This window comes from Coregonus lavaretus, assembly GCF_964263955.1.
Source record: "Coregonus lavaretus genome assembly, contig: HAP1_SCAFFOLD_1418, whole genome shotgun sequence".
Lineage (NCBI taxonomy): Eukaryota > Metazoa > Chordata > Actinopteri > Salmoniformes > Salmonidae > Coregonus > Coregonus lavaretus.
In genome coordinates this window covers 39,561-67,532 of record NW_028157680.1, presented here as the reverse complement: position 1 = coordinate 67,532, position 27,972 = coordinate 39,561, and the positions used below count along the sequence as shown (strand labels likewise).

Below are 27,972 nucleotides of genomic sequence, written 5' to 3'. Positions count from 1 at the left end.
ACTGCTGCTCTCCTCTTCCTCAGAATGACAGCGTTGGCTAGCATTAGAACATGTCTTCTTCTCACGATTGTCTTTTCATGGCGACATCAGTTGTAATAGGGAAACATGCCATGCCCAGTGCCCACACTCCCCCACACTGTGTTGAGATAGACAGGGAAGCAGACATACAGACCTACAGGTTATAGACACACAAGTACAGAGACAGACAGATATGTGCTGTAGCAAGTGGTTCCTAAAGAGGAAATGAGAGTGAATGCCAAACAATGTATGACAGTTCTCCTGGTGGAAGGAATCTACTGATTTTATAGATTGGAATTTGTCCTCTTCTTTACTGACAGGTTGTGGTTTGCCTCTCTCTCTCAATTCAATGGGCTTTATTGGCATGGGAAACATATGTTTACATTGCCAAAGCAAGTGAAATGGATAAATAAAAGTGACATTTAATGTCTGTCTGTCTCTGTGTGTCTCTCTGTCAGACTGTCCGGTTGTGTGAGTGAGCTCTTGTAGGCATGACGACCCACGTGACCCTGGAGGATGCTCTGTCTAACGTGGATCTGTTGGAGGAGCTGCCCCTCCCTGACCAGCAGCCCTGCATCGAACCTCCGCCTTCATCCATCATGTACCAGGTACGCACACACATCTGACTTTTCAAATTCATTGCAAGAAAAACTAAACTGTCTTTATCTTTCTCTCTAGGCCAATTTCGATACCAACTTTGAGGACAGGAATGCGTTTGTGACGGGGATAGCTCGCTACATCGAGCAGGCTACTGTCCACTCTAGCATGGTGAGTAGGCAACAAGGAGGGATTGGTTTGGAATGGGGCCGAGGGAGAGGACTGAGGGAGCAGTTTGGAATTGGGCCTCTGTGCTTTGTGGACAGAAGCCTACTTTTGTTTTTCAATGGGAACAGTTAGGGAATGGTTCTCAGAACCCTAGCATCATCATTGTTCTCAACTCTTGGCTTGGCACACACACACACACACAGAGCCTTGTGTATTTGGTGTTTTAATGTCGTTTTCACTCTGAGGCTTTGGCCTGGTTAGCAGTTTGTGTTGACACACACACAAACACATACCCACCACATACAACACACACACACACACACACACACACACACACACACACACACACACACACACACACACTGAGGGATGAATCAGTCAGTCACTAAGCTAGACCTTCTTTTCCTGAATGGAATTAATGGGGAGTGTGATTTGACTGACAAAGAAGAGGAAACTGTCTTTTAAATAAACTTGATTTAAATCGGGAAGTTCCATTCAGTTTAAGCATCTGTTTTCCAATGGAAACCTGTGTTTCCTCTTTTGGTAAGATAGTCTATTTCACACTAGAGAATATTCACCGTAGTGAATGCATGTGTGAGGAGATATTACACAGCAGGCATTTTATCACACTATAACCATTCTATGTTGGAAACATACAGTGCATTCGGGAAGTATTCAGACCCCTTGACTTTTTCCACATTTTGTTACGTTACAGCCTTACTCTAAAATTGATTAAATTGTTTTTTTCCCCTCATCAATCTACACACAATACCCAATAATGACAAAGCAAAAACTGGTTTTTAGAAGTTTTTGCTAATTTATAAAAAAAAGTAATAAAATGAAATATTACATTTACGTAAGTATTCAGACCCTTTACTCAGTACTTTGTTGAAGCACCTTTGGCAGCGATTACACCCTTGAGTCTTCTTGGGTATGATGCTAGAAGCTTGGCACACCTGTATTTGGGGAGTTTCTCCCATTCTTCTCTGCAGATCCTCTCAAGCTCTGTCAGGTTGGATGGGGAGCATCGCTGCACAGCTATTTTCAGGTCTCTCCAGAGATGTTTGATCGGGTTGAAGTCCGGGCTCTGGCTGGGCCACTCAAGGACATTTAGAAACTTGTCCCGAAGCCACTCCTGAGTTGTCTTGGCTGTGTGCTTAGGGTCGTTGTCCTGTTGGAAGGTGAACCTTCGCCCCAGTCTGAGGTCCTGAGCGCTCTGGATTAGGTTTTCATCAAAGATCTCTCTGTACTTTGCTCTGTTCAACTTTCCCTCGATCCTGACTAGTCTCCCAGTCCCTGCCACTGAAAAACATCCCCACAGCCTGATGCTGCCACCAGCATACTTCACCGTAGGGATGGTGCCAGGTTTCCTCCAGACTTGACGCTTGGCATTCAGGCCAAAGAGTTCAGTCTTGGTTTCATCAGACCAGAGAATCTTGTTTCTCATGGTCTGAGAGTCCTTTAGGTGCCTTTTAGCAAACTCCAAGCGGGCTGTCGTGCCTTTTACTGAGGAGTGGCTTCCATCTGGCCACTCTACCATAAATGCCTGATTGGTGGAGTGCTGCAGAGATGGTTGTCCTTCTGGAAGGTTCTCCCATCTCCACAGAGGAACTCTGGAGCTCTGTCAGAGTGACCATCGGGTTCGTGGTCACCTCCCTGACCAAGGCCCTTCTCCCCCGATTGCTCAGTTTGGCCGGGCGGCGAGCTCTAGGAAGAGTCTTGGTGGTTCCAAACTTCTTCCATTTAAGAATGATGGAGGCCACTGTGTTCTTGGGGATCTTCACTTCCCCAGATCTCTGCCTCGACACAATCCTGTCTCGGAGCTCTACGGACAATTCCTTCGACCTCATGGCTTGGTTTTTGCTCTGACGTGCACTGCCAACAGTTTTTTTATCGTTATGGGCTATTGTGTGTAGATTGATGGAGATTTTTATTTATTTATTCCATTTTAGAATAAGGCTGTAACATAACAAAATATGGAAAAAGTCAAGGGGTCTGAATACTTTCCGAATGCACTGTACCTGTGAAGATTAATCAAGATAATACAGTATGCATCCATCATAGGATAGTCTGTGTTGTATGTGTATTGATTTATTTCACCTTTATTTTATCAGGGAGTCATACTGAGACCAAGGTCCCTTTACAGATGAGCCCTGAATTACAGAAAATACACACATCAATATAAATACAAAATACAAGCAGAAAGAAAAACACGTCATAAAAAACAAACACATTCATCAGTAATAAGGTCCTCAATAAGCTTTCTGAATTTGTTCCACAAATAAGGTGCAAGAAAAGTAAATCAGCTTTTAGCTGGAGATTGTCAACAAATAACTGCTGGCCTCACGGTAATTGAAATGTAATTAATATAGACACGTTTAGCATCTTCTGGCTTCCACGCATAGCCTACAAGCCACTGATGCAGACCTTTGGAACCTCTACAAGTCAAATAAATCCATGTAATATAGCCTACACCATCACAATAAATTTAGACCGGTCTAAAGAAACATGATATGAAGAAAATGTAGTCTATTTCAGAACAGAATAGTTCTGAGTTGTCCTTATGTTAGGCCCTGATCTGGCTATGCCATATGGCTGTGGGCTACACTACTTCATTTAGCAGACAAGATTTGCTTAGAATTCCGTGGCATTATTTTTTATATTTTATAGTATGAAGAATACAATTGAACAAAGCTTAATAAAATAGAAAGGATATTTTCTCCAAACGATTTCAAAGGAAGTGCACACATGCAGCTATTCTGTGTTGAGCGCTTAACAAAGAAACAGGTCCTCCTATATGCTTAATTTAGAGTTATTATGCAGCGTTAGTTGTGATACAAATGTTGGGCTTTATGTTTAGATTTTGAATACATTCTAAGGCTGCATGATGGGACTCTAATGATGATTTGAAGAAAGTTGCAAGCTGCACACACTTCATCAGTCTCATTCACAATTTGACAAGCACTTGATCATATTCTCACCAGGTCTCAAATTTCCCAGCGGCATCCCCCTTGTGTGGCCGTAATGCCCCCTAAAAAAAAACATGCCTTTTGCGCCCAAAGTGGCCTTTGTGCCCTGAACATAATAATTGTAATTCCCGGCTGTCGTGCTCCGAAGCACCTCGCACTCACATGGCTCTCTCAGAGCCAATGCCCGTCACGTGATCGGGTCCTTCTCACAGGCATTTCAGCTAAGAAGTAGGCTACAAGTGAATGAAAACAGACACATCTGGGGACGCAACTGCGCACGACCCTCTTATCGATTTCCGAGGTGCATATTGAAGATGTTAGAACCGTCTACGTTTAGCCTACCTTTCCTCAGCCAATAAGATGAGTAGGCCTAACGAACAGCAAAACCACTAGCCTATGTCAATCTACTATCCCCAATAGTACAAAAGTTGACCTATTCTATTGGTCAACTTGTCCTTCTGTGCAATAAATAAATATTCCAAACATACTCTGGGACAGTTGTGGGATGCGATAGATCCCAAATTTATACAACCACTCGCATAATTTTTTTTTTTAAAGAAATGAGACTGATGCAACAGATCAGCATGTTTAGCTTAAAATGTTGATAAACTATTAAGCTATTTCTTCACATTATAAGTGCAGCAATGCACACACGGTAGTAGGCTATAAGCGCGAATGTTCCAAAACACAATCAATTAGCGGGAAGACACTGTTCTTGAAAGTGATGGCAAATGTGATTATGCATGTAATGCTTTATTATGAAGGTGCATTTTTATGGTGAAAATTATCTTCCCCAAACTTGAAACACGCGCTGTGCATTTATGCTAGTTAGGCTCCACACCGGTTCTAAAGCGGATTAGTGTGCTTAATTTTAAGAAGTTATTTGGCCACTTTAGTGGTGATACAAACCTTATCAAAACATATAGGCCTATGGGCTAGGCTACATGAGGTGTGTGACTATGATTAGAAAAAGTCACACAAAAAAGGCATGCGCTTTTCCTTGCCTTACACAAGCTGAGCATCATTCACAAGTGATAGGCTAATATTATCACCCATCACACAATTCTTGATTTAATGTTGTCTTTACATATACTAAATAATATATGTGTGAAATTAGTTTTGATTTGGAATGGACCATTATAATGCACCTGTCTCAGAACAGGGGCATGGGGGATACACTTAAATAACGAATGGAGGATGCTTTTCCTGTGGTTAATTTTCATGCCAGCCAGGTAGGCTATACTCCTGTTGTAAAGAGAAGCACTGTGCTTAATATTAGGACAGTTGATGAATACATATAATGGGCCTAGAAGAGGATCCTCCTCTTTTTAGTAGAGGCCATCAAAACTCTGTTTTCTCATGCAATTGCATAGCTTATAGAAATGTTGTGCAACATGAGCTCATGGGCTCTCATTAAGTGTTTGATTAGATTTTCGATTACATTTGCTTTGATGTCAGAGTGAGGGACAATAGAGTGCTGGGTACCAGGCAGTTAGCAAGTTTGGTAGGCTGATCATCAGCATCATCAGAGCTTTGAGAAGCCTAATTTCCATGACTAAACGGTCACGTGGAATTTGACTGCCTTCATGACTCGTGACCGCCGGTGTGGCTGTAATACGGTCACCGCAACAGGCCTATCTAGGACCGATAGGAACGTCGACTGAATAATCTGCTTTCTACTATTTAGCGAGAGGCAGGACCTATAGAAGAAGCTGATTTTGATTCTCATCTTCTTAACTAACTAACTAACTATACAGTGGGGAGAACAAGTATTGGATACACTGACGATTTTGCAGGTTTTCTTACTTACAAAGCATGTAGAGGTCTGTAATTTTTATCATAGGTACACTTCAACTGTGAGAGACGGAATCTAAAACAAAAATCCAGAAAATCACATTGTATGATTTTTAAGTAATTAATTTGCATTTTATTGCATGACATAAGTATTTGATCACCTACCAACCAGTAAGAATTCCGGCTCTCACAGACCTGTTAGTTTTTCTTTAAGAAGCCCTCCTGTTCTCCACTCATTACCTGTATTAACTGCACCTGTTTGAAGTCGTTACCTGTATAAAAGACACCTGCCCACACACTCAATCAAACAGACTCCAACCTCTCCACAATGGCCAAGACCAGAGAGCTGTGTAAGGACATAAGGGATGAAATTGTAGACCTGCACAAGGCTGGGATGGGCTACAGGACCATAGGCAAGCAGCTTGGTGAGAAGGCAACAACTTTTGGTGCAATTATTAGAAAATGGATGATGAGTTCAAGATGACGGTCAATCACCCTCGGTCTGGGGCTCCATGCAAGATCTCACCTCGTGGGGCATCAATGATCATGAGGAAGGTGAGGGATTAGCCCAGAACTACACGGCAGGACCTGATCAATGACCTGAAGAGAGCTGGGACCACAGTCTCAATGAAAACCATTAGTAACACACTACGCCGTTATGGATGGGGCCATGTATCGCGAGATCTTGGCCAACAACCTCCTTCCCTCAGTAAGAGCATTGAAGATGGGTCGTGGCTGGGTCTTCCAGCATGACAATGACCCGAAACACACAGCCAGGGCAACTAAGGAGTGGCTCCGTAAGACGCATCTCAAGGTCCTGGAGTGGCCTAGATAGTCTCCAGACCTGAACCCAATAGAAAATCTTTGGAGGGAGCTGAAAGTCCGTATTGCCCAGCGACAGCCCCGAAACCTGACGGATCTGGAGAAGGTCTGTATGGAGGAGTGTGCCAAAATCCCTGCTGCAGTGTGTGCAAACCTGGTCAAGACCTACAGGAAACGTATGATCTCTGTAATTGCAAACAAAGGTTTCTGTACCAAATATTAAGTTCTGCTTTTCTGATGTATCAAATACTTATGTCATGCAATAAAATGCAAATTAATTACTTAAAAATCATACAATGTGATTTTCTGGATTTTGGTTTTAGATTCCGTCTCTCACAGTTCAAGTGTACCTATGATACAGACCTCTACATGCTTTGTAAGTAGGAAAACCTGCAAAATCGGCAGTGTATCAAATACTTGTTCTCCCCACTGTATATATGTATGTGTATGTATATATATATATATATATATATATATATATATATATATATATATATATATATATATATATATATATATATATATATATATATATATATATATATATATATATATATATATATATATATATATATATATATATATATATATATGCTTTTTAAAATAAAGCTTTTCATCTATCCAGATGCCCAGATATTTGTAAGCAGGAACACGATCAATATAGACACCATCCAAAGTACATATGCTTAAATCATCAGACTTATTTTGATGTGCTCTAGACCACAACATATACTTAGTTTTACCTGCATTCAATACTCATTTCATGTCAATAAAGTTGTTCTGTAATACAATGAAGGCAGACTGTAGTTCAGATAGAGCCTGGTCAACCGTGGGGGCAATGGCATACACAATAGTATCATCGGTATACAAGTGCAGGTTACAATTTTTTACAGACAAGTCAATATTATTAATGTAAACATTAAAAAGTACAGGACCCATAATCGACCCCTACAGGACACCTTTCGTAATATCCAGGAAACCTGATTTAACACCATCAGTAGATACAGTGGCTTGCGAAAGTATTCACCCCTCTTGGCATTTTTCCTATTTTGTAGCCTTACAGCCTGGAATTAAATTGATTTTTTGGGGGTTTGTGTCATTTGATTTTACACAACATGCCTAACACTTTGAAGATGCAAAATATTTTGTATTGTGAAACAAACAAGAAATAAGACAAAAAAACTGAACTTGAGCGTGCATAACTATTCACCCCCCCAAAGTCAATACTTTGTAGAGCCACCTTTTTTGCAGCAATTACAGCTGCAAGTCTCTTGGGGTATGTCTCTATAAGCTTGGCACATCTAGCCACTGGGATTTTTGTCCATTCTTCAAGGCAAAACTGCTCCAGCTCCTTCAAGTTGGATGGGTTCCACTGGTGTACAGCTATCTTTAAGTCATACCACATATTCTCAACTGGATTGAGGTCTGGGCTTTGACTAGGCCATTCCAAGACATTTCAATGTTTCCCCTTAAACCACTCGGGTGTTGCTTTAGCAGTATGCTTTGGGTCATTGTCCTGCTGGAAAGTGAACCTCCGTCCCAGTCTCAAATAACTGGAAGACTGAAACAGGTTTCCCTCAATAATTTCCCTGTATTTAGCGCCATTCATCATTCCTTCAATTCCGACCAGTTTCCCAGTCCCTGCCGATGAAAAACATCTCCACAGCATGATGCTGCCACCACCATGCTTCACTGTGGGGATGGTGTTCTCGGGGTGATGAGAGGTGTTGGGTTTGCGCCAGACATAGCATTTTCCTTGATGGCCAAAAAGCTCAATTTTAGTCTGATCTGACCAGAGTACCTTCTTCCATATGTTTGGGGAGTCTCCCACATGCCTTTTGGCAAACATCAAACGTGTTTGCTTATTTTTTTCTTTAAGCAATGGCTTTTTTCTGGCCATTCTTCCGTAAAGCCCAGCTCTGTGGAGTGTACGACTTAAAGTGGTCCTATGGACAGATACTCCAATCTCCACTGTGATGGAGCTTTGCAGCTCCTTCAGGGTTATCTTTGGTCTCTTTGTTGCCTCTGATTAATGCCCTCCTTGCCTGGTCTGTGAGTTTTGGTGGGCGGCCCTCTCTTGGCAGGTTTGCTGTGGTGCCATATTCTTTCAATTTTTTAATAATGGATTTAATGGTGCTCTGTTCAAAGTTGTGGATATTTTTTTATAACACAACCCTGATCTGTACTTCTCCGCAACTTTGTCCCTGACCTATTTGGAGAGCTCCTTGGTCTTCATGGTGCCACTTGCTTGGTGGTGCCCCTTGCTTAGTGGTGTTGCAGACTCTGGGGCCTTTCAGAAAAGGTGTATATATACTGAGATCATGTGACACTTAGATTGCACACAGGTGGACTTTATTTAACTAATTATGTGACTTCTGAAGGTAATTGGTTGCACCAGATCCTATTTAGGAGTTCATAGCAAAGGGGGTGAATACATATGCACGCACCACTTTTCCGTTATTTATTTTTAAAAATTTTTTGAAACAAGTTATTTTTTTCATTTCACTTCACCAATTTGGACTATTTTGTGTATGTCCATTACATGAAATCCAAATAAAAATCCATTTAAATTACAGGTTGTAATGCAACAAAATAGGAAAAACGCCAACGGGGATGAATACTTTTGCAAGGCACTGTACACATTGAGTTCTATCTGTCAAGTAATTTTTCAACCAGTTACATGTAGCCTGGTCTAGGCCAATTGAGGAAAGCCTCTGAATTAGTAGTGAGTGATAAGCAGTATCGAAAGCCTTTGACAGGTCAATGAAGAGGGCAGCACAATGTTACCTTTTATCCATACAGTTAAGCACATCATTTATAACTAGGCGTAAATATAACCCCTCTGTCTGTTACTCTCTCCCCAGAATGAGATGCTGGAGGAGGGCCATGAGTACGCTGTCATGCTCTACACCTGGAGAAGCTGCTCAAGAGCTATACCACAGGTATCTCTCTCTCTCTCTCTCTCTCTCTCTCTCTCTCTCTCTCTCTCTCTCTCTCTCTCTCTCTCTCTCTCTCTCTCTCTCTCTCTCTCTCTCTCTCTCTCTCTCTCTCTCTCTCTCTCTCTCTCTCTCTCTCTCTCTCTCTCTCTCTCTCTCTCTCTCTCTCTCTCTCAATTCAATTCAATTCAATTCGAAGGGCTTTATTGGCATGGGAAACATATGATTACATTGCCAAAGCAAGTGAAATAGATAATAAACAAAAGTGAAATAAACACTAAAAAATTAACAGTGAACATTACACTCAGAAAAGTTCCAAAAGAATAAAGACATTTCAAATGTCATATTATGTCTATATAGAGTGTTAAAGCGATGTGCAAATAGTTAAAGTACAAAAGGGAAAATAAATAAAAATAAATATGGATTGTATTTACAATGGTGTTTGTTCTTCACTGGTTACCCTTTTCTTGTCTCTGACTCAGTCTGTCTGTCTCTCTGTCTCTCTGTCTCTCTCGCTCTCTCTTTCTCCGTCTCGTTGCCTCTCTCTCTCTCTCTCTCTCTCTATCGCTGTCTCTCTCGCTCGGTCGCATGGACAAAAATCTAAAATATTATGATAAATTGCCTGAATTGATGCGATAACGTTGAATAGAACAATATGTTTATAACATTAATGTGCACCACAGTTTATAACATTAATGTGCACCACAGTTTGTAACATTAATGTGCACCACAGTTTGTAACATTAATGTGCACCACAGTTTATAACATTAATGTGCACCACAGTTTGTAACATTAATGTGCACCACAGTTTATAACATTAACGTGCACCACAGTTTATAACATTAACGTGCACCACAGTTTGTAACATTAATGTGCACCACAGTTTATAACATTAATGTGTACCACAGTTTATAACATTAATGTGTACCACAGTTTATAACATTAATGAGTACCACAGTTTATAACATTAATGTGCACCACAGTTTATAACATTAATGTGTACCACAGTTTTGTACCACAGTTTATAACATTAATGTGCACCACAGTTTATAACATTAATGTGCACCACAGTTTGTAACATTAATGTGCACCACAGTTTATAACATTAACGTGCACCACAGTTTATAACATTAACGTGCACCACAGTTTGTAACATTAATGTGCACCACAGTTTATAACATTAATGTGTACCACAGTTTATAACATTAATGTGTACCACAGTTTATAACATTAATGAGTACCACAGTTTATAACATTAATGTGTACCACAGTTTATAACATTAATGTGCACCACAGTTTATAACATTAATGTGCACCACAGTTTGTAACATTAATGTGCACCACAGTTTATAACATTAATGTGTACCACAGTTTATAACATTAATGAGTACCACAGTTTATAGCATTAACGTGCAGTACAGTTTATAACATTAACGTGCACCACAGTTTATAACATTAACGTGCACCACAGTTTATAACATTAATGTGCACCACAGTTTATAACATTAACGTGCACCACAGTTTGTAACATTAATGTGCACCACAGTTTATAACATTAATGTGCACCACAGTTTATAACATTAATGTGTACCACAGTTTATAACATACTCCTGAGTGGCGCAGTGGTCTAAGGCACTGCATCGCAGTGCTAACTGTGCCACTAGAGATCCTGGTTCGAATCCAGGCTCTGTCGCAGCCGGCCGCGACCGGGAGACTCATGGGCGGCGCACAATTGGCCCAGCGTCGTCCAGGGTAGGGGAGGGAATGGCCGGCAGGGATGTAGCTCAGTTGATAGAGCATGGCGTTTGCAACGCCAGGGTTGTGGGTTCGATTCCCACGGGGGGCCAGTATAAAAAATATATATAGGTATTCACTAACTGTAAGTCGCTCTGGATAAGAGCGTCTGCTAAATGACTAAAATGTAAATGTAATGTAAATGTTTATAGCATTAACGTGCAGTACAGTTTAGAACATTAACGTGCACCACAGTTTATAACATTAACGTGCACCACAGTTTATAACATTAACGTGCACCACAGTTTATAACATTAATGTGCACCACAGTTTATAACATTAACGTGCACCACAGTTTATAACATTAACGTGCACCACAGTTTATAACATTAATGTGCACCACAGTTTATAACATTAACGTGCACCACAGTTTATAACATTAACGTGCACCACAGTTTATAACATTAACGTGCACCACAGTTTATAACATGAATGTGCACCACAGTTTATAACATTAATGTGCAGCACAGTTTTTTTTAATTCTCCTTTAAACATCTACTACTTGTATGATGGTTAAAGCCATCAATTGTCCCATTAACAATCACCCATATTAGAAAACGTATTTCATTTCAAACTTCACATTTCTCTAGTATAGGCTACTTATCATAACGATATCAGCAAAATGCCTGTGATAAGTGATCGTATGGTCGCTAATTTTCGGTTTATCGTCACAGCTCTAGTTAGGGGGATCTGATTCTAGATCTGTGATTCTGGCTAGGGACACTGATGTGGGTGAGCCCTGTGAGTTGTTCCAGTAAGCAGGCTGTGTGACGGCGCCCCCCTGTGTTCTCCAGGTGAAGTGTAACGAGCAGCCCAACAGGGTGGAGATCTATGAGAAGACTGTGGAGGTGCTGGAACCAGAGGTCACCAAGCTCATGAAGTTCATGTACTTCCAGGTGATAGACCATTGACTGATGGATGAATTAATGAATTAATCAAATGAATGAACAACCTAATGAATGTATCTTATTTGTATTGGAACTCTGTCAGTCAATCATATCCTTGTCCCTTGAATTAAATAATTAACGAATGAATGAACAAATAAATGAGTCCTATATATATCTGAGAACCTCTTCTCTCTCTGTCGTCTCCGTTTCCCCTGTCATCCCCTGCAGCGTAAGGCCATCGAGCGTTTCTGCGGGGAGGTGAAGCGTCTGTGCCACGCTGAGCGGAGGAAAGACTTTGTCTCTGAAGCCTACCTCCTCACCCTGGGCAAGTTCATCAACATGTTCGCTGTGCTCGATGAACTCAAGAACATGAAGTGCAGCGTCAAGAACGACCACTCTGCCTATAAAAGGTATGGAGGGAAGACAGACACAATATGGGGGTGCGTCTCAATAGCCTGCAGTGGCTTCCTCTCCCTATCACCTGCACTGATCCTGAAAACAAAGGATAGGGGAAAGCAGTGTAGTAGAGGCTAAGGGGAATTTGCTTTCACCTGTCTAGTTCCTTCACATCAGCTCAAATTAAGGAAAAGGGACAGAGTGAAGGGCCAATTTACCCCACTATTGAGATGCACCCAATTGACTCATGTAAAACGGAAGCTGTGAGGTATGGCTACAGAATTAGATCTGTGGTAATATTTGTGTCTGCAGGGCGGCTCAGTAAAACAGAAGCTGTGAGGTATGGCTACAGAATTAGATCTGTGGTAATATTTGTGTCTGCAGGGCGGCTCAGTTCCTGAGGAAGATGGCCGACCCTCAGTCCATCCAGGAGTCACAGAACCTCTCTATGTTCCTAGCCAATCACAACAGGATTACTCAGGTGTGTGTGTGTGTGTGTGTGTGTGTGTGTGTGTGTGTGTGTGTGTGTGTGTGGTGCAGTAACATTAATGGTGTGTATATTTCCCTCTGTAGTGTCTGCAGCAGCAGTTGGAGGTGATTCCTGGCTATGAGGAGTTGTTAGCAGACATCGTTAACATCAGTGTTGATTACTATGAGAATAAGATGTACCTGACGCCCAGCGAGAAACACATGCTGCTCAAGGTAAGAGCCTCGTCTAGCTCTGTCTTACCTGCCTTTCTCTAGATACCTGTCTCTGTCTGGATCTTAACTCCTTCTTTCTCTAGATACCTGTCTCTGTCTGGATCTTAACTCCTTCTTTCTCTAGATACCTGTCTCTGTCTGGATCTTAACTCCTTCTTTCTCTAGATACCTGTCTCTGTCTGGATCTTAACTCCTTCTTTCTCTAGATACCTGTCTCTGTCTGGATCTTAACTCCTTCTTTCTCTAGATACCTGTCTCTGTCTGGATCTTAACTCCTTCTTTCTCTAGATACCTGTCTCTGTCTGGATCTTAACTCCTTCTTTCTCTAGATACCTGTCTCTGTCTGGAACTTAAAATGCTAATAGCCTCCTTACTCCTGCTAACCAGTCCTCAACTGTAGCTTCCAGTAGTGTTCAGAATATCTAGAGTTATTTCTGAATGTCCATCAAATATTATTGATCCGTCTTTGTGTAATATCACCCTGTGTGTGTGTGTGTGTGTGTCAGGTGATGGGTTTTGGTCTCTATCTGATGGACGGTAACGTCAGTAACATCTACAAACTAGATGCCAAGAAGAGGATCAACCTGGGAAAGATCGACAAGTTCTTCAAGGTCGGTGTGTGTGTGTGTGTGTGTGTGTGTGTGTGTGTGTGTGTGTGTGTGTGTGTGTGTGTGTGTGTGTGCTCCACACCAAAACAGCCATCTAACCCTGTCTATACTTTCACACCAATATGATATTCTTCGATCACACTCCTATCCTGACTGAAGCCCTTTCTCTGTGTGTGTGTCTTGTTTGATGCCTTCAGCTCCAGGTGGTGCCTCTGTTTGGAGACATGCAGATAGAACTGTCGCGCTACATAGAGACCAGCGCTCACTACGAGGAGAACAAGTCTAAGTAAGAACATCATCCATCTTTAAACTCACAAACTCTGAAAACTCATAAACTCAGACCTCTAACAAGTCCTGAACCCCAGCCCCTAACCCACTGGTGTCAAACTCAACCCCAGGCCCTAACCCACTGGTGTCAATCTCAACCCCAGCCCCTAACCCACAGGTGTCAAACTCAACCCCAGGCCCTAACCCACAGGTGTCAAACTCAACCCCAGCCCCTAACCCATGGGTGTCAAACTCAACCCCAGCCCCTAACCCACAGGTGTCAAACTCAACCCCAGCCCCTAACCCACAGGTGTCAAACTCAACCCCAGCTCCTAACCCACAGGTGTCAAACTCAACCCCAGCCCCTAACCCACAGGTGTCAAACTCAACCCCAGCCCCTAACCCACAGGTGTCAAACTCATTCCATGGCGGGCTGAGTGTCTGCGGGTTTTCACTCCTCCCTTGTACTTGATTGATGAATTAAGGAACTCCCCTCACCTGGTTGTCTAGGTCTTAATTGGTTAGTTAGGAACTCCCCTCACCTGGTTGTCTAGGTCTTAATTGGTTAGTTAGGAACTCCCCTCTCCTGGTTGTCTAGGTCTTAATTGGTTAGTTAGGAACTCCCCTCACCTGGTTGTCTAGGTCTTAATTGGTTAGTTAGGAACTCCCCTCTCCTGGTTGTCTAGGTCTTAATTGGTTAGTTAGGAACTCCCCTCTCCTGGTTGTCTAGGACACATATTGAAAATAAAGAACAAAAAGCGGCATACATTTCGGCCTCCATGGAAGGAGTTTGACACCCCTCCCCTAACCCCTGACTCTCCTACAGGTGGACGTGTACCCAGAGCTCCATCTCTCCCCAGTACAACCTGTGTGAGCAGATGGTTCAGATTCGTGATGACCACATCCGGTTCATCTCTGAGCTGGCTCGCTACAGTAACAGTGAGGTAGTGACCGGGTCAGGCTTGGACAGTCAGAAGTCAGACGAGGAGTACAGGGAACTGTTTGACCTGGCACTCAGAGGGTTACAGCTGCTGTCCAAGTGGAGCACACACGTCATGGAAGTGGTGAGTAGGGAAACGGTGTGTGTGTGTGTGTGTGTGTGTGTGTGTGTGTGTGTGTGTGTGCATGCGCGCGCACGGTTTATGTCATAGAAGGGGTAGTGTGTAGTCCGTGCTTGGTCCCATACATATTTAATAAAAATAATTTTAATTAATGAAGTAATTCTATATCTATCTGGTCCTGTGATTTTCAGTTTCCTCTGACACCATATTCTCTCCCTCAGTACTCTTGGAAGTTGGTTCACCCGACAGATAAGTTCTGTAACAAGGACTGTCCCGGCACAGCGGAGGAGTATGAGAGAGCTACACGTTACAACTACACGTCAGAGGAGAAGTTTGCCCTGGTCGAGGTCATCGCCATGATCAAGGGGCTGCAGGTCAGAAACACTGTACCTACAGAGAGCTTTGTCATGATATCGTTGGGAAGCTTACAGAATAGTAATATAGCAGCATTTCACCACCGTGGGTCTTGGTCGAAATGTGGCTACTTTGGTGTTGATGATGATGATGATGATGATTATATGTGTTGTAGGTGTTGATGGGCCGTATGGAGAGTGTATTCAACCAGGCTATAAGGAACACCATCTATGCAGCCCTGCAGGACTTTGCCCAGATGACCCTCAGAGAGCCTCTACGTCAGGCCGTACGCAAGAAGAAGAACGTTCTCATCAGGTACCAAACTGCCTGCACTCATTCTTGTTCAACTATTAACATATTTCGGGCAAGAGAACCTCCTAAGAGGTACTGTAGTCCCCTCAAAGGCTCATGTGTGCATACGGCACAATTCTCACTGTTTGCTCCAGAAGAACCATGGACCTTCAATAGTTAGCTAGGTAGCTTCCTAAATGGCACCCTATCCCTTTGGGCCCTGGTCAAAAGTAGTGCACTATATAGGGAATAGGGTGCCATTTGGGACGCACAGATAGTCATTCCCTATAATGCTGATTCTCTGATAACCCTCTGTCTCTCTCTAGTGTCCTGCAGGCCATCCGTAAGACCATCTGTGACTGGGAGGGGGCTCGGGAGCCTCCCAATGACCCCTGTCTCAGGGGGGAGAAGGACCCCAAGGGAGGGTTCGACATCAAGGTGCCCCGCCGAGCTGTGGGACCCTCGAGCACACAGGTAAACCAGGGGAGAGAGGGAGGGGTGAGGGGAGAGAGGGGTATCAGAGGGGATGGAAGAGACTGATGTTGCTCAGGGATAGAGGCAGGCTGTAGGGACATGATCAAGTACAGGGACTTTGTAGGGGAATGGAAAGAATATGAAGTGTTATTTAGACTTTTCTCTCTCTCTCTCCCTCCCTCTCTAGCTGTACATGGTTCGTACCATGCTGGAGTCGTTGATAGCCGATAAGAGTGGTTCTAAGAAGACTCTACGCAGCAGTCTGGACGGACCCATAGTACTGGCTATAGAAGACTTCCACAAACACTCCTTCTTCTTCACACACCTGCTCAACTTCAGCGGTATTTACAAACACACACACACACACACACACACACACAGACACACACACACACACAGGGTCATGCTTTCTTACACTACCATCCTCAATCATCTGATCACCATCAGTCATCATCCTTCACCTCACCTCCTGTAATAATATCATGTAAATCACCTCCTGTCATGATATCATGTTATTCACCTCCTGTCATGATATCATGTAAATCACCTCCTGTCATGATATCATGTTATTCACCTCCTGTCATGATATCATGTTATTCACCTCCTGTCATGATATCATGTTATTCACCTCCTGTCATGATATCATGTTATTCACCTCCTGTCATGATATCATGTTATTCACCTCCTGTCATGATATCATGTTATTCACCTCCTGTCATGATATCATGTTATTTACCTCCTGTCATGATATCATGTTGTTCACCTCCTGTCATGATATCATGTTGTTCACCTCCTGTCATGATATCATGTTATTCACCTCCTGTCATGATATCATGTTGTTCACCTCCTGTCATGATATCATGTTGTTCACCTCCTGTCATGATATCATGTTATTCACCTCCTGTCATAATATCATGTTATTCACCTCCTGTTATGCACCTCCTGTCGTAATATCATGTTATTCACCTCCCGTCCTGTAGAGGTGCTGCAGCACTGCTGTGACCTGTCTCAGCTGTGGTTGAGAGTTCTTCCTCTAATAATATTATAGTAGAGTACCACAGTTACCACAGTTTATTGTGGTACTCTTATAATAGAGTACCACAGTAAATTGGCTAAATTTCTTTAAATGGACAATTCTGTGAACTTGACACAATAGCTGTTAGCAAAGGTGTCAGCTAGAGATGACTTTCAGGGATTTGTAGTTTTGCATGATGTCCTCTTTGATTCTAATTAGCATTTTTGAATCTGAGAGTAAATAGAGCCGAATATATTGACAAAAGTCACCTTGTCCAAGAGAGATTTACATGGTTATTGATTGGAACCATTTCACTGTTTGACTGCTAGGTTTTATGGGTATTATGACACCTCCACTGTGGAGCGCTATAAAAATATATTGTAATTTCCACTCCCATCCTGTAGAGGCACTGCAGCACTGCTGTGACCTGTCTCAGCTGTGGTTGAGAGTTCTTCCTCTAATAATAATATAATGTTATTCCCCTCCCATCCTGTAGAGGTGCTGCAGTACTATTGTGTCCTGTCTCAGCTGTGGTTCAGAAAGTTATTCCGCTAATAATATATAATGTCATGTTATTCCCCTCCTGTCCTCCAGAGGCACTGCAGCACTGCTGTGACCTGTCTCAGCTGTGGTTCAGAGAGTTCTTCCTGGAGCTGACCATGGGTCGCAGGATCCAGTTCCCAATCGAGATGTCCATGCCCTGGATCCTCACAGACCACATACTGGAGACCAAGGAGCCATCCATGATGGAGTAAGACTCTGTTTAGACCACTGTGTGTCTGTGCGTGTGTGTGGGTGAGGGAGAGGGAAAGAGAGGAGGAGAGGGAGACGGAAAGCGACGGACAGATAGTGTTTGTTTGTCTCTCTGTTGTCATTGTGTCCATACTGAGTCTGTCTGTGTTTAATGTGCCTGCTGATGCAGTCCTGCCTGTTTCTCCCAGGTATGTGTTGTACCCTCTGGACCTCTACAATGACAGTGGCTACTACGCTCTGACCAAGTTCAAGAAACAGTTCCTCTACGATGAGATAGAGGCTGAGGTAAACTAGCACGAAACAAAGATGGCTGCCTCAGAAATCAAGTAATGACAAGTCATTTATCACCGATCCCCACAAGAGTAGTGAGTTACTTATGCTGTTTTTCCTACAGGTGAACCTGTGCTTCGATCAGTTTGTCTACAAGCTGGCTGACCAGATATTTGCCTACTACAAAGCCATGTCTGGAAGGTGAGAGACGGATGGAGACACCATAGAAAACAGATACAAGACTGAATCATGTTGATGGGGCGGAATTAAATCAAGCTGTGAATTATGTTGTTGTTTGTGTTTTGCTCCACAGTGTCCTCCTGGACAAGCGTTTCAGGGCAGAGTGTAAAAACTATGGTGTGATCATCCCCTACCCCCCCTCCAACCGTTATGAGACCCTGCTCAAACAGAGACACGTACAGGTAGGTCTGTTAAACACCGCTAGGGTGACCACATGTCCCTGATTATGCGGGACAGTCCCGCTTTTTGTCCCGAGTCCTGCATCCAAGCAATCATATCCCACATTTTATCAACAAATTAAAACACCACAAATGTACAATAAAAGGTCGATTTGTCCCGTATTTCAGTCAGACTTCCTATTAATTTGATGAGAATTGACATTCCAACCTGTCTCTTTTGCAGTCACGTTGCGCTTATGACAAGATATTATATCATAAGGATGTGGTGGTGATGTTAAACACTTCTCCAATCGTTGATGATATCTGATATTCTGCGCAGCGCAAGAAGAGACGCAGGCCAATGTCATTGTCAACCAATCACATTTTTCAAATCCTTTCGGGCTAAATTCCAGCTGAACTTGGAGAGGACAATTTACTACTTACAAAAGCGTGCGTCTAATGAAGAGCTACAAAAGTAAGTAAACAGCCGTATTAGACTGAAAGATATAAGGTCATTTCCTCAAACTTGTGAGGCTCTCCATGCTTATTAGTTGCGCTTCAATTAGCTCGCTTGGTGCAGCAGGAGGGAGATTTTTGTTTGTGTGTGTGGGGGAAATTATTCATGGGTTGGCAACACTGTCCCACGAATGGCCCGAAAAATCATCCCGTTGTCCTGCATTTGGGTATTTTAAATGTGGTCGCCCTAGCCCTGTCATACACCCCCCCCCCCCTCCCCTCCCTTGTCATACACCCCCTCTCTCTCACTCTCTCATCCTGTCCTCTCTCCAGCTCCTGGGTCGCTCCATCGATCTGAACCGTCTGATCACCCAGAGGATCTCAGCAGCCATGTACAAGTCTCTGGACCAGGCCATCAGCCGCTTTGAGAGTGAAGACCTCACCTCCATAGTGGTGAGAACACCAGGGCAGGGGCATACTGTATACTGTAGTCTCAACCTTCCAACACACACACACACACAACCAACCCTCCTTCACACTTCCAGCCCTGGGTCAAATGTACTCTCTCAGATAGCATACTGTCAGTCACATATTACACACCAGGCTCACTCTCATGGGTCCTGTCCTGTCCAATGGTCCACTGGCCACAATATATTACCAGCTTTTATTATTTTTCATGATCTCTCTCTATCTCTGTCTCTGTCTCTGTCTCTGTCTCTGTCTCTCTCTCTCTGTCTCTCTCTCTCTGTCTCTCTCTCTCTCTCTCTCTCTCTCTCTCTCTCTCTCTCTCTCTCTCTCTCTCTCTCTCTCTCTCTCTCTGTCTCTGTCTCTGTCTCTGTCTCTCCCTCTCTCACCATTCCCCCCATCAGGAGTTGGAGTGGCTGATGGACATCAACAGACTGACTCATCGTCTGCTCTCGAAGCACATGACCCTGGACAGCTTCGACGCCATGTTCCGCGAGGCCAACCACAATGTGTCCGCCCCCTACGGACGCATCACGCTCCATGTCTTCTGGGAACTCAACTTTGACTTCCTCCCCAACTACTGCTACAACGGCTCCACCAACCGGTCAGTGGGAGGGGGGAGGAGGCATTTTTGGTAGTCTTGGACATGTTCTCACAAGCTTACGGTTCTACCAAAACATCGCTCAGGTTCAGCGGTTGGTTATCTATATTCCATTTAGTCATTACCTAAGTGGACTCCTGCTCATGACCCCTGACCTCTAGCTCATTCCCTGTGTCCTCAGCTTCGTGCGGACTGCCATCCCCTTTACCCAGGAGCCTCAGCGAGACAAGCCGGCCAACGTGCAGCCGTACTACCTGTATGGGTCTAAGGTATGTACTGTATATACTGTCTGCTATTTGGATTCAACTATATAAATGATAAAGATTTGTGCCTATTTTCAGAGCACTTTTGAGAGCATGTTTCTGATATCGTTTTCTTTCTCACTCACTCACTCCCTCTATCTTTCTCCCCCTCTCTTCCTCACTCACTCCCTCTCTCTTTCTCTCTCAATCCCTGTATCTCTCTCCAGCCTCTGAACATTGCCTACTCACACATCTATAGCTCCTACAGGAACTTTGTAGGTCCGCCCCACTTCAAGACCATCTGCCGTCTCCTTGGTTACCAGGGCATCGCCGTGGTGATGGAGGAACTGCTCAAGATAGTCAAGAGCCTGGTATTATGGGCTATTTGTCTCTTTTACTATTGTCTGAATGTACTCAAACATAGCAGCCTCTGTTAAAAACAGTATATCCAATCGCCTCTTCTCTCCTCTTTTTACCCTCTCTCCCTCTCCCTCTCCCCTCTCCCCTCTCCCTCTGATACTTCCTTTCCCTCTTATCTTCCCTACCTAGTTGCAGGGCACTATCCTGCAGTATGTGAAGACTCTGATCGAGGTAATGCCCAAGATCTGTCGCCTGCCGCGCCACGAGTACGGATCCCCAGGTCGGTTGATGGTAGCGGAGGCAGTTCAGTGAACCCACAGCAAATGTCTAGGCTTTATCTCAGAGGGCTAACACAGGCATGACTCATACAGACAACCCAGGTTCGAAACCCGGTCGGTCCCATACAATAACACTTCCTGTTGTTGTCCCATCAGATGACAGTCCTCTGACAGATCAGATGAGATATGCTGGATTAGCATGTCTTTCTATGAGCAGGGATTATAGGCTAGGTAGATTAGTGGTGTTCTGTACCGTAACAGGGTGTACTGGACTTCCTGTATGCCTGATATCTGTCAGCACTTCCCGATCCTCCTAGAACTATAGCACATGCTTCAGCTGCTGCACAAGACAGACAGACAGACAGACAGGATGGGGGTCATAGAGAGCTCAGTGACGGAACATACACTACCGGTCAAAGGTTTTAGAACACCTACTCATTCAAGAGTTTTTCTTTATTTTTTACTATTTTCTACATTGTAGAATAATAGTGAAGACATCAAAACTATGAAATAACACATATGGAATCATGTAGTAACCAATAAAGTGTTAAACAAATCAACATATATTTTATATTTGAGATTCTTCAAATAGCTACCCTTTGCCTTGATGACAGCTTTGCACACTCTTGGCATTCTCTCAACCAGCTTCATGAGGCAGTCACCTGGAATGCATTTCAATTAACAGGTGTGCCTTCTTAAAAGTTAATGTTTGGAATTTCTTTCCTTCTTAATGTGTTTGAGCCAATCACGTGTTGTGACAAGGTAGGGGGGGTATACAGAAGATAACCCTATTTGGTAAAAGACCAAGTCCATATTATGTCAAGAACAGCTCAAATAAGCAAAGAGAAACGACAGTCCATCATTACTTTAAGACATGAAGGTCAGTCAATACGGAACATTTCAAGAACTTTGAAAGTTTCTTCAAGTGCAGTCGCAAAAACCATCAAGCGTTATGATGAAACTGGTTCTCATGAGGACCGCCACAGGAATGGAAGACCCAGAGTTACCTCTGCTGCAGAGGATAAGTTCATTAGAGTTAACTGCACCTCAGAAATTGCAGCCCAAATAAATGCTTCACAGAGTTCAAGTAACAGACATATCTCAACATCAACTGTTCAGAGGAGACTGTGTGAATCAGGCCTTCATGGTCGAATTGCTGCAAAGAAACCACTACTAAAGGACACCAATAAGAAGAAGAGACTTGCTTAGGCCAAGAAACACGAGCAATGGACATTAGACAGGTGGTAATTTGTCCTTTGGTCTGGAGTGCAAATTGGAGATTTTTGGTTCCAACCGCTGTGTCTTTGTGAGAGAGACGCGGTGTGGGTGAACGGATGATCTCCGCATGTGTAGTTCCCACCGTAAAGCATGGAGGAGGAGGAGCTATGGTGTGGGGGTGCTTTGCTGGAGACACTGTCTGTGATTTATTTAGAATTCAAGGCACACTTAACCAGCATGGCTACCACATCATTCTGCAGCGATACGCCATCCCATCTGGTTTGGGCTTAGTGGGACTATCATTTGTTATTCAGCAGGACAATGACCCAAAACACACCTCCCAGGCTGTGTAAGGGCGAATTTACCAAGAAGGAGAGTGATGGAGTGCTGCATTAGATGACCTGGCCTCCACAATCCCCCGACCTCAACCAAATTGAGATGGTTTGGGATGAGTCGGACCGAAGAGTGAAGGAAAAGCAGCCAACAAGTGCTCAGCATATGTGGGAACTCCTTCAAGACTGTTGGAAAAGTATTCCAGGTGAAGCTGGTTGAGAGAATGCTGAGAGTGTGCAAAGCTGTCATCAAGGCAAAGGGTGGCTATTTGAAGAATCTCAAATCTCAAATATATTTTGATTTGTTTAACACTTTTTGGGTTACTACATGATTCCATATGTGTTATTTCATAGTTTAGATGTCTTCACTATTATTCTACAATGTAGAAAATAGTAAAAATAAAGAAAAACCCTTGAATGAGTAGGTGTTCTAAAACTTTTGACCAGTAGTGTACATCGTCATAATCACCATGACGCAGTCCATAATCCTACTATACCTGCATGTTCAGGGATCCCATCATGATACTGATGTTTGTTTATCAGTCAAGAACAGTCACTTTCATAGTTTTTAACTCCATGTGATCGGATCTGGATCTGTTGTTTTAACATTCAACTATTTTAACTTTGAAGATGTAACTTTTAATGTGTTCTGGCCGTAATAGCCATGTGCTCTTAAATCTCCACTGGACACAGCCAGAAGAAAACTGGCCACACCTCAGAGCCTGGTTCCTCTCTAGGTTTCTTCCTAGGTTCCTGCCTTCTAGGGAGTTTTTCCTAACCACTGTGCTTCTGCATCTGCATTGCTTGTTCTTTGGGGTTTTAGGCTGGGTTTCTGTAAAACTGCTGATGTACAAACGGCTTTATAAAATATGTTTGATTGATTGATTCTCCTTCCCTGCCAGGTATCCTGGAGTTCTTCCACCACCAGCTGAAGGACATTATAGAGTACGCTGAGCTGAAGACTGATGTCTTCCAGAGTCTCAGGGAGGTGGGGAACGCCATCCTCTTCTGTCTGCTCATCGAACAAGCTCTGGTGGGTCCCTCCTTCTCTTCTCCTCTTTCACTTCTATTCCTTCCTCTCCTCTGTTCTGTCCTTCCCTCCTTCCCCCATCCTCTTCTGTCTGCTCATCGAACAAGCTCTGGTGAGTCCCTCCTTCTCTTTCAACTCTATCCTTTTCTCTCCTCTGTTCTGTCCTCCCCTCCTTCCCCCATCCTCTTCTGCTTTACCTGTATCCCTTCTTTTCTCTTTCTCCTTTCGTCTTCCCTTCTCTCCTCTCCCCCTCTCCTACTCTCCATCACCTCTCTCCTCTTTTCCTCCCATTCCCGCTTTCTCTTCTCCTCTCTCTCTCTCTCTCTCTCTCTCTCTCTCTCTCTCAGGGTCACCTTTGCATTCTCAGAAAGAGGGACTGCTACTTGTCAAACGATTTGTCCTCCTTTGGCTTTCTGTCTGTTTTAATATATCTGTCTCAATAAAGTTTCACCCTCCAGAAATGTTGATATTGACTGTATCTGAATTGCAACTCTATTCTTTATTACACGCTGGCAAACTACCACAGGTGGTAAGAATCTAGGTCTTGTCTTTGGTAACAAACACACAACCTGACTGATCTCTCCATCTCTCTCTCTCTCTCTCTGTTTGGGCTGTCACACACCCTGACTGATCTCTCCATCTCTCTCTCTCTCTCTGTTTGTTTGGGCTGCCGTGTTTCTCTGTTTTTCTATTCAATATCTTACTTTGACACCCAAAGTTTTACCTCCGGAGGACAATGAAAGCCAAGGATTGAGACTAAAAAATGTTTTAAGAAAATAAAGAACATCCAAGATTACAATCATTATTCTATAATTGGAAATACCATAATTGGAAATAAATGGATAATAAAAAGGGACTATTGTAAAATATCTCTCCATGTCCTTGGCTCCCATGGAAGAGGTGACCTGTGTGTTTCTGGGTGGCTGTCTGTAAAGTATGTGCTCAACTTCTGCCTCCATACTCTCTGCCAACACTGGGTTCTCTCTCAATGCCTGACTGTCACTCTTTACACCCTCATACCCTCTGGTCTGTCTGTCTCACTCTCTGCCTCGGTGTGTGTATAGTGTGTGTTTGTACTGGCTGATCATTGCGTGCATATCATTCTGTCTTCCATAGTGTTTTAGGCGAGGTTTCCTGATCTGGATCTCTTGTCGTTTGCTGGTTTTCTTTGTTCTATTTGTTCTAACACCACTCATTTAACCATGAGTTTAGTTCCAGACTTATTCCAGTCATTTCTAGTGGTTAGCCAGACCTGAGTGACAGTAGCCTGTAGTGTGACTGGGGGGGATGTGACCAGAGGTTAGGTCAGACCCATGACACGTCAGACCAGTGTCCTCCTGTACTTAGTGGCGCATCCTCCTGTACTTAGTGGCGTGTCCTCCTGTACTTAGTGGCGCGTCCTCCTGTACTTAGTGGCGCGTCCTCCTGTACTTAGTGGCACAGCCTCCTGTACTTAGTGGCAGATCCTCCTGTACTTAGTGGCACAGCCTCCTGTACTTAGTGGCACAGCCTCCTGTACTTAGTGGCACAGCCTCCTGTACTTAGTGGCACAGCCTCCTGTACTTAGTGGCAGATCCTCCTGTACTTAGTGGCAGATCCTCCTGTACTTAGTGGCAGATCCCCCTGTACTTAGTGGCAGATCCCCCTGTACTTAGTGGCAGATCCCCCTTTACTTAGTGGCACAGCCTCCTGTACTTAGTGGCAGATCCTCCTGAACTTAGTGGCACATCCTCCTGTACTTAGTGGCACATCCTTCGGTACATAGTGGCACATCCTCCTGTACTTAGTGGCACATCCCCCTGTACTTAGTGGCACATCCCCCTGTACTTAGTGGCACATCCTCCTGTACTTAGTGGCACAGCCTCCGTCACCACTAACCACCCCATGTAGTGTAGATGTGTACAGGAGAGATTATGGCTGTTGTTCAATATCACCTCTCTCTCCTTCTGTCTGTTTGTGTGTGTGAACCACAGTCCCAGGAGGAGGTGTGTGACCTGCTTCATGCAGCCCCCTTCCAGAACATCCTCCCTAGGGTCTACATCAAAGGTATGTGATCCAGGTCCAGGTGTGTGGATCCAAATGGAGATCAAGGTGGATGGGTGGAATAAGGCAGTCAATATTGTAATGCATATCTGACTGATGTGGTTGGTGTAGTAACGTGTGTGTGTGTGTGTGTGTGTGTGTGTGTGTGTGTGTGTGTGTGTGTGTGTGTAGAGGGGGAGCGTCTGGAAGTCAGGATGAAGAGGCTGGAGGCTAAATATGCTCCTCTCCACCTGGTGCCCCTCATCGAGAGGCTGGGGACCCCTCAGGTGAGCTCTACCTGCTTGTAATCATCATCATCCAAACCTTATCACCTGGCTCTCTGTCCTGACCCACAGCCATTAGACAGTTTCGGCAATCTTGGTTTAAAATGTAGAATTTGAAAGGGCAGCCATATTGGCACCAAAGTTCCAAAACAATTAAACTTTCCCTATTTTATCTGCTCCTCCTTACTCCATGTTTCGTTTCGTTTCTTTCTTTCTTTCTTTCTTTCTTTCTTTCTTTCTTTCTTTCTTTCTTTCTTTCTTTCTTTCTTTCTTTCTTTCTTTCTTTCTTTCTTTCTTTCTTTCTTTCTTTCTTTCTTTCTTTCTTTCTTTCTTTCTTTCTTTCTTTCTTTCTTTCTTTCTTTCTTTCTTTCTTTCTTTCTTATGTGTCCGTTCCTCCTCTTTTTCAGCAAATAGCCATAGCCCGTGAGGGGGATCTCTTGACCAAGGAGCGTCTTTGCTGTGGCCTGTCCATGTTCGAGGTGATCCTCACAAGGATCCGTAGTTTCCTGCAGGACGCCGTGTGGCGAGGCCCGCCCCCCACCAACGGCGTGATGCACGTTGATGAGTGTATGGAGTTCCACCGCCTCTGGAGCGCCATGCAGTTTGTTTACTGCATCCCCGTCGGCACTCACGAGTTCACCGCAGAGTGAGTTACTGTAGGGGGCATGGCAGCGTACTCACACAGTAAGGAGGGAGTTACTGTAGGGGGCATGGCAGCATACTCACACAGTAAGGAGGGAGTTACTGTAGGGGGCATGGCAGCGTACTCACACAGTAAGGAGGGAGTTACTGTAGGGGGCATGGCAGCATACTCACACAGTAAGGAGGGAGTTACTGTAGGGGGCATAGCAGCATACTCACACAGTAAGGAGGGAGTTACTGTAGGGGGCATGGCAGCGTACTCACACAGTAAGGAGGGAGTTACTGTAGGGGGCATGGCAGCATACTCACACAGTAAGGAGGGAGTTACTGTAGTCCTCTCAGGGCACCAAAGAGTATAGTGCAGATATACATTTAGTAGATAAACCAATCACTATTCAATCAATCAAGCTTGATTTATAAAGCGTTTTCTACAAATACAAAGTACTTACTAAGTACAAAGTTAGTAACCGTAACCCGTCCCTGTGCGTGTCCTCTGCAGGCAGTGTTTTGGTGACGGGCTGAACTGGGCAGGCTGTTCCATCATCGTGCTGTTGGGTCAGCAGCGCCGCTTCGACCTGTTTGACTTCTGCTACCACCTGCTCAAGGTGCAGAGGCAGGACGGCAAGGACGAGATCATCAAGAACGTGGTGGGTACACACCGTCGCTATGCTCAGATCTACACAGTTTTAACCAGCATGCTAACACAGAAGTAAGATGACAGAAGGGATTAAGGGATATGTCAACTGCCGTGCGATTTTATTTATTTGTTATATGAGGAGAGGAAGCTCACCATCTTTATGGTGGCAAGTCCTTGGCAACCACAATCCAGGTCTGTGGTTTAATTCTATCATTGGATTCAAACCCTCTCTCTCACTCTCTGTCGGTCTGTCTCTCTCTCTCTCTCTGTCTCTCTCTCTCTCTGTCTCTCTACAGCCCCTGAAGAAGATGGCTGATCGCATCAGGAAGTACCAGATCCTGAACAACGAGATCTTTGCCATCCTCAACAAGTACATGAAAGCTGTGGAGAGTGATAGTTCCACCGTGGAGCATGTCCGCTGCTTCCAGCCACCTATACACCAGTCCCTGGCCACAACATGCTGAGAAGAACACACACACGCTACAAACATACATGCTACACACACATGTGCTACACACATAAACCACACATGTCCCACACACACATACGCACCAACCCAAATCATCACCACACAGTCTGCCTCTCTTTGGCCTTGAACTCAGACTCTCAGAGCCTTAGATTTCAAGAGTTCTGTCTGACTGTACACCATTTTGGCACCAAATATTCCATACCAATGACATTCCAATTTGCATTCTAGAATGCAACTGTCTTGGAACTTTTGGTGGCAACATGGCGCCCATTAAAAAGTCTAAATCTCAAACTGAGTTTTCTGAAGTCTGAATATCTTAGGCCCGTAACCACAAGCTAGTTTTAGCGGTGTGGGTGTTTCCA

The 27,972-nt window shown here is 43.9% G+C and overlaps 1 protein-coding gene across 7 annotated transcripts; it reads left to right on the top strand.

The window, feature by feature from the left end:
• Window positions 1-509: 509 nt before the first annotated feature.
• LOC311125080 (cytoplasmic FMR1-interacting protein 2) lies at window positions 510-27,605 on the top strand (the record flags this gene model as incomplete). 7 transcript variants are annotated; one of them, XM_084199152.1, is made up of 29 exons in its annotated part: window positions 510-626; window positions 697-786; window positions 9,233-9,310; window positions 11,893-11,994; window positions 12,214-12,395; window positions 12,766-12,862; window positions 12,955-13,083; window positions 13,590-13,694; window positions 13,895-13,977; window positions 14,785-15,043; window positions 15,211-15,393; window positions 15,549-15,688; window positions 15,991-16,138; window positions 16,326-16,479; window positions 17,748-17,904; window positions 18,095-18,191; window positions 18,301-18,377; window positions 18,490-18,598; window positions 19,364-19,483; window positions 19,900-20,099; window positions 20,278-20,365; window positions 20,566-20,709; window positions 20,888-20,978; window positions 23,429-23,559; window positions 25,530-25,602; window positions 25,771-25,865; window positions 26,270-26,508; window positions 27,004-27,151; window positions 27,438-27,605. In XM_084199152.1, the coding sequence occupies 29 exons, from the start codon at window positions 510-512 to the stop codon at window positions 27,603-27,605; spliced, it is 3,804 nt and encodes a 1,267-aa protein (XP_084055278.1). The 7 variants fall into 7 exon arrangements, with proteins under 7 accessions (XP_084055278.1, XP_084055280.1, XP_084055279.1 ...); XM_084199154.1 differs by having other exon boundaries at window positions 13,889-13,977; window positions 14,785-15,022; window positions 15,241-15,393; XM_084199153.1 differs by having other exon boundaries at window positions 13,590-13,700; window positions 13,889-13,977; window positions 14,785-15,022; window positions 15,241-15,393.
• Between the last annotated feature and the right edge of the window lie 367 nt (window positions 27,606-27,972).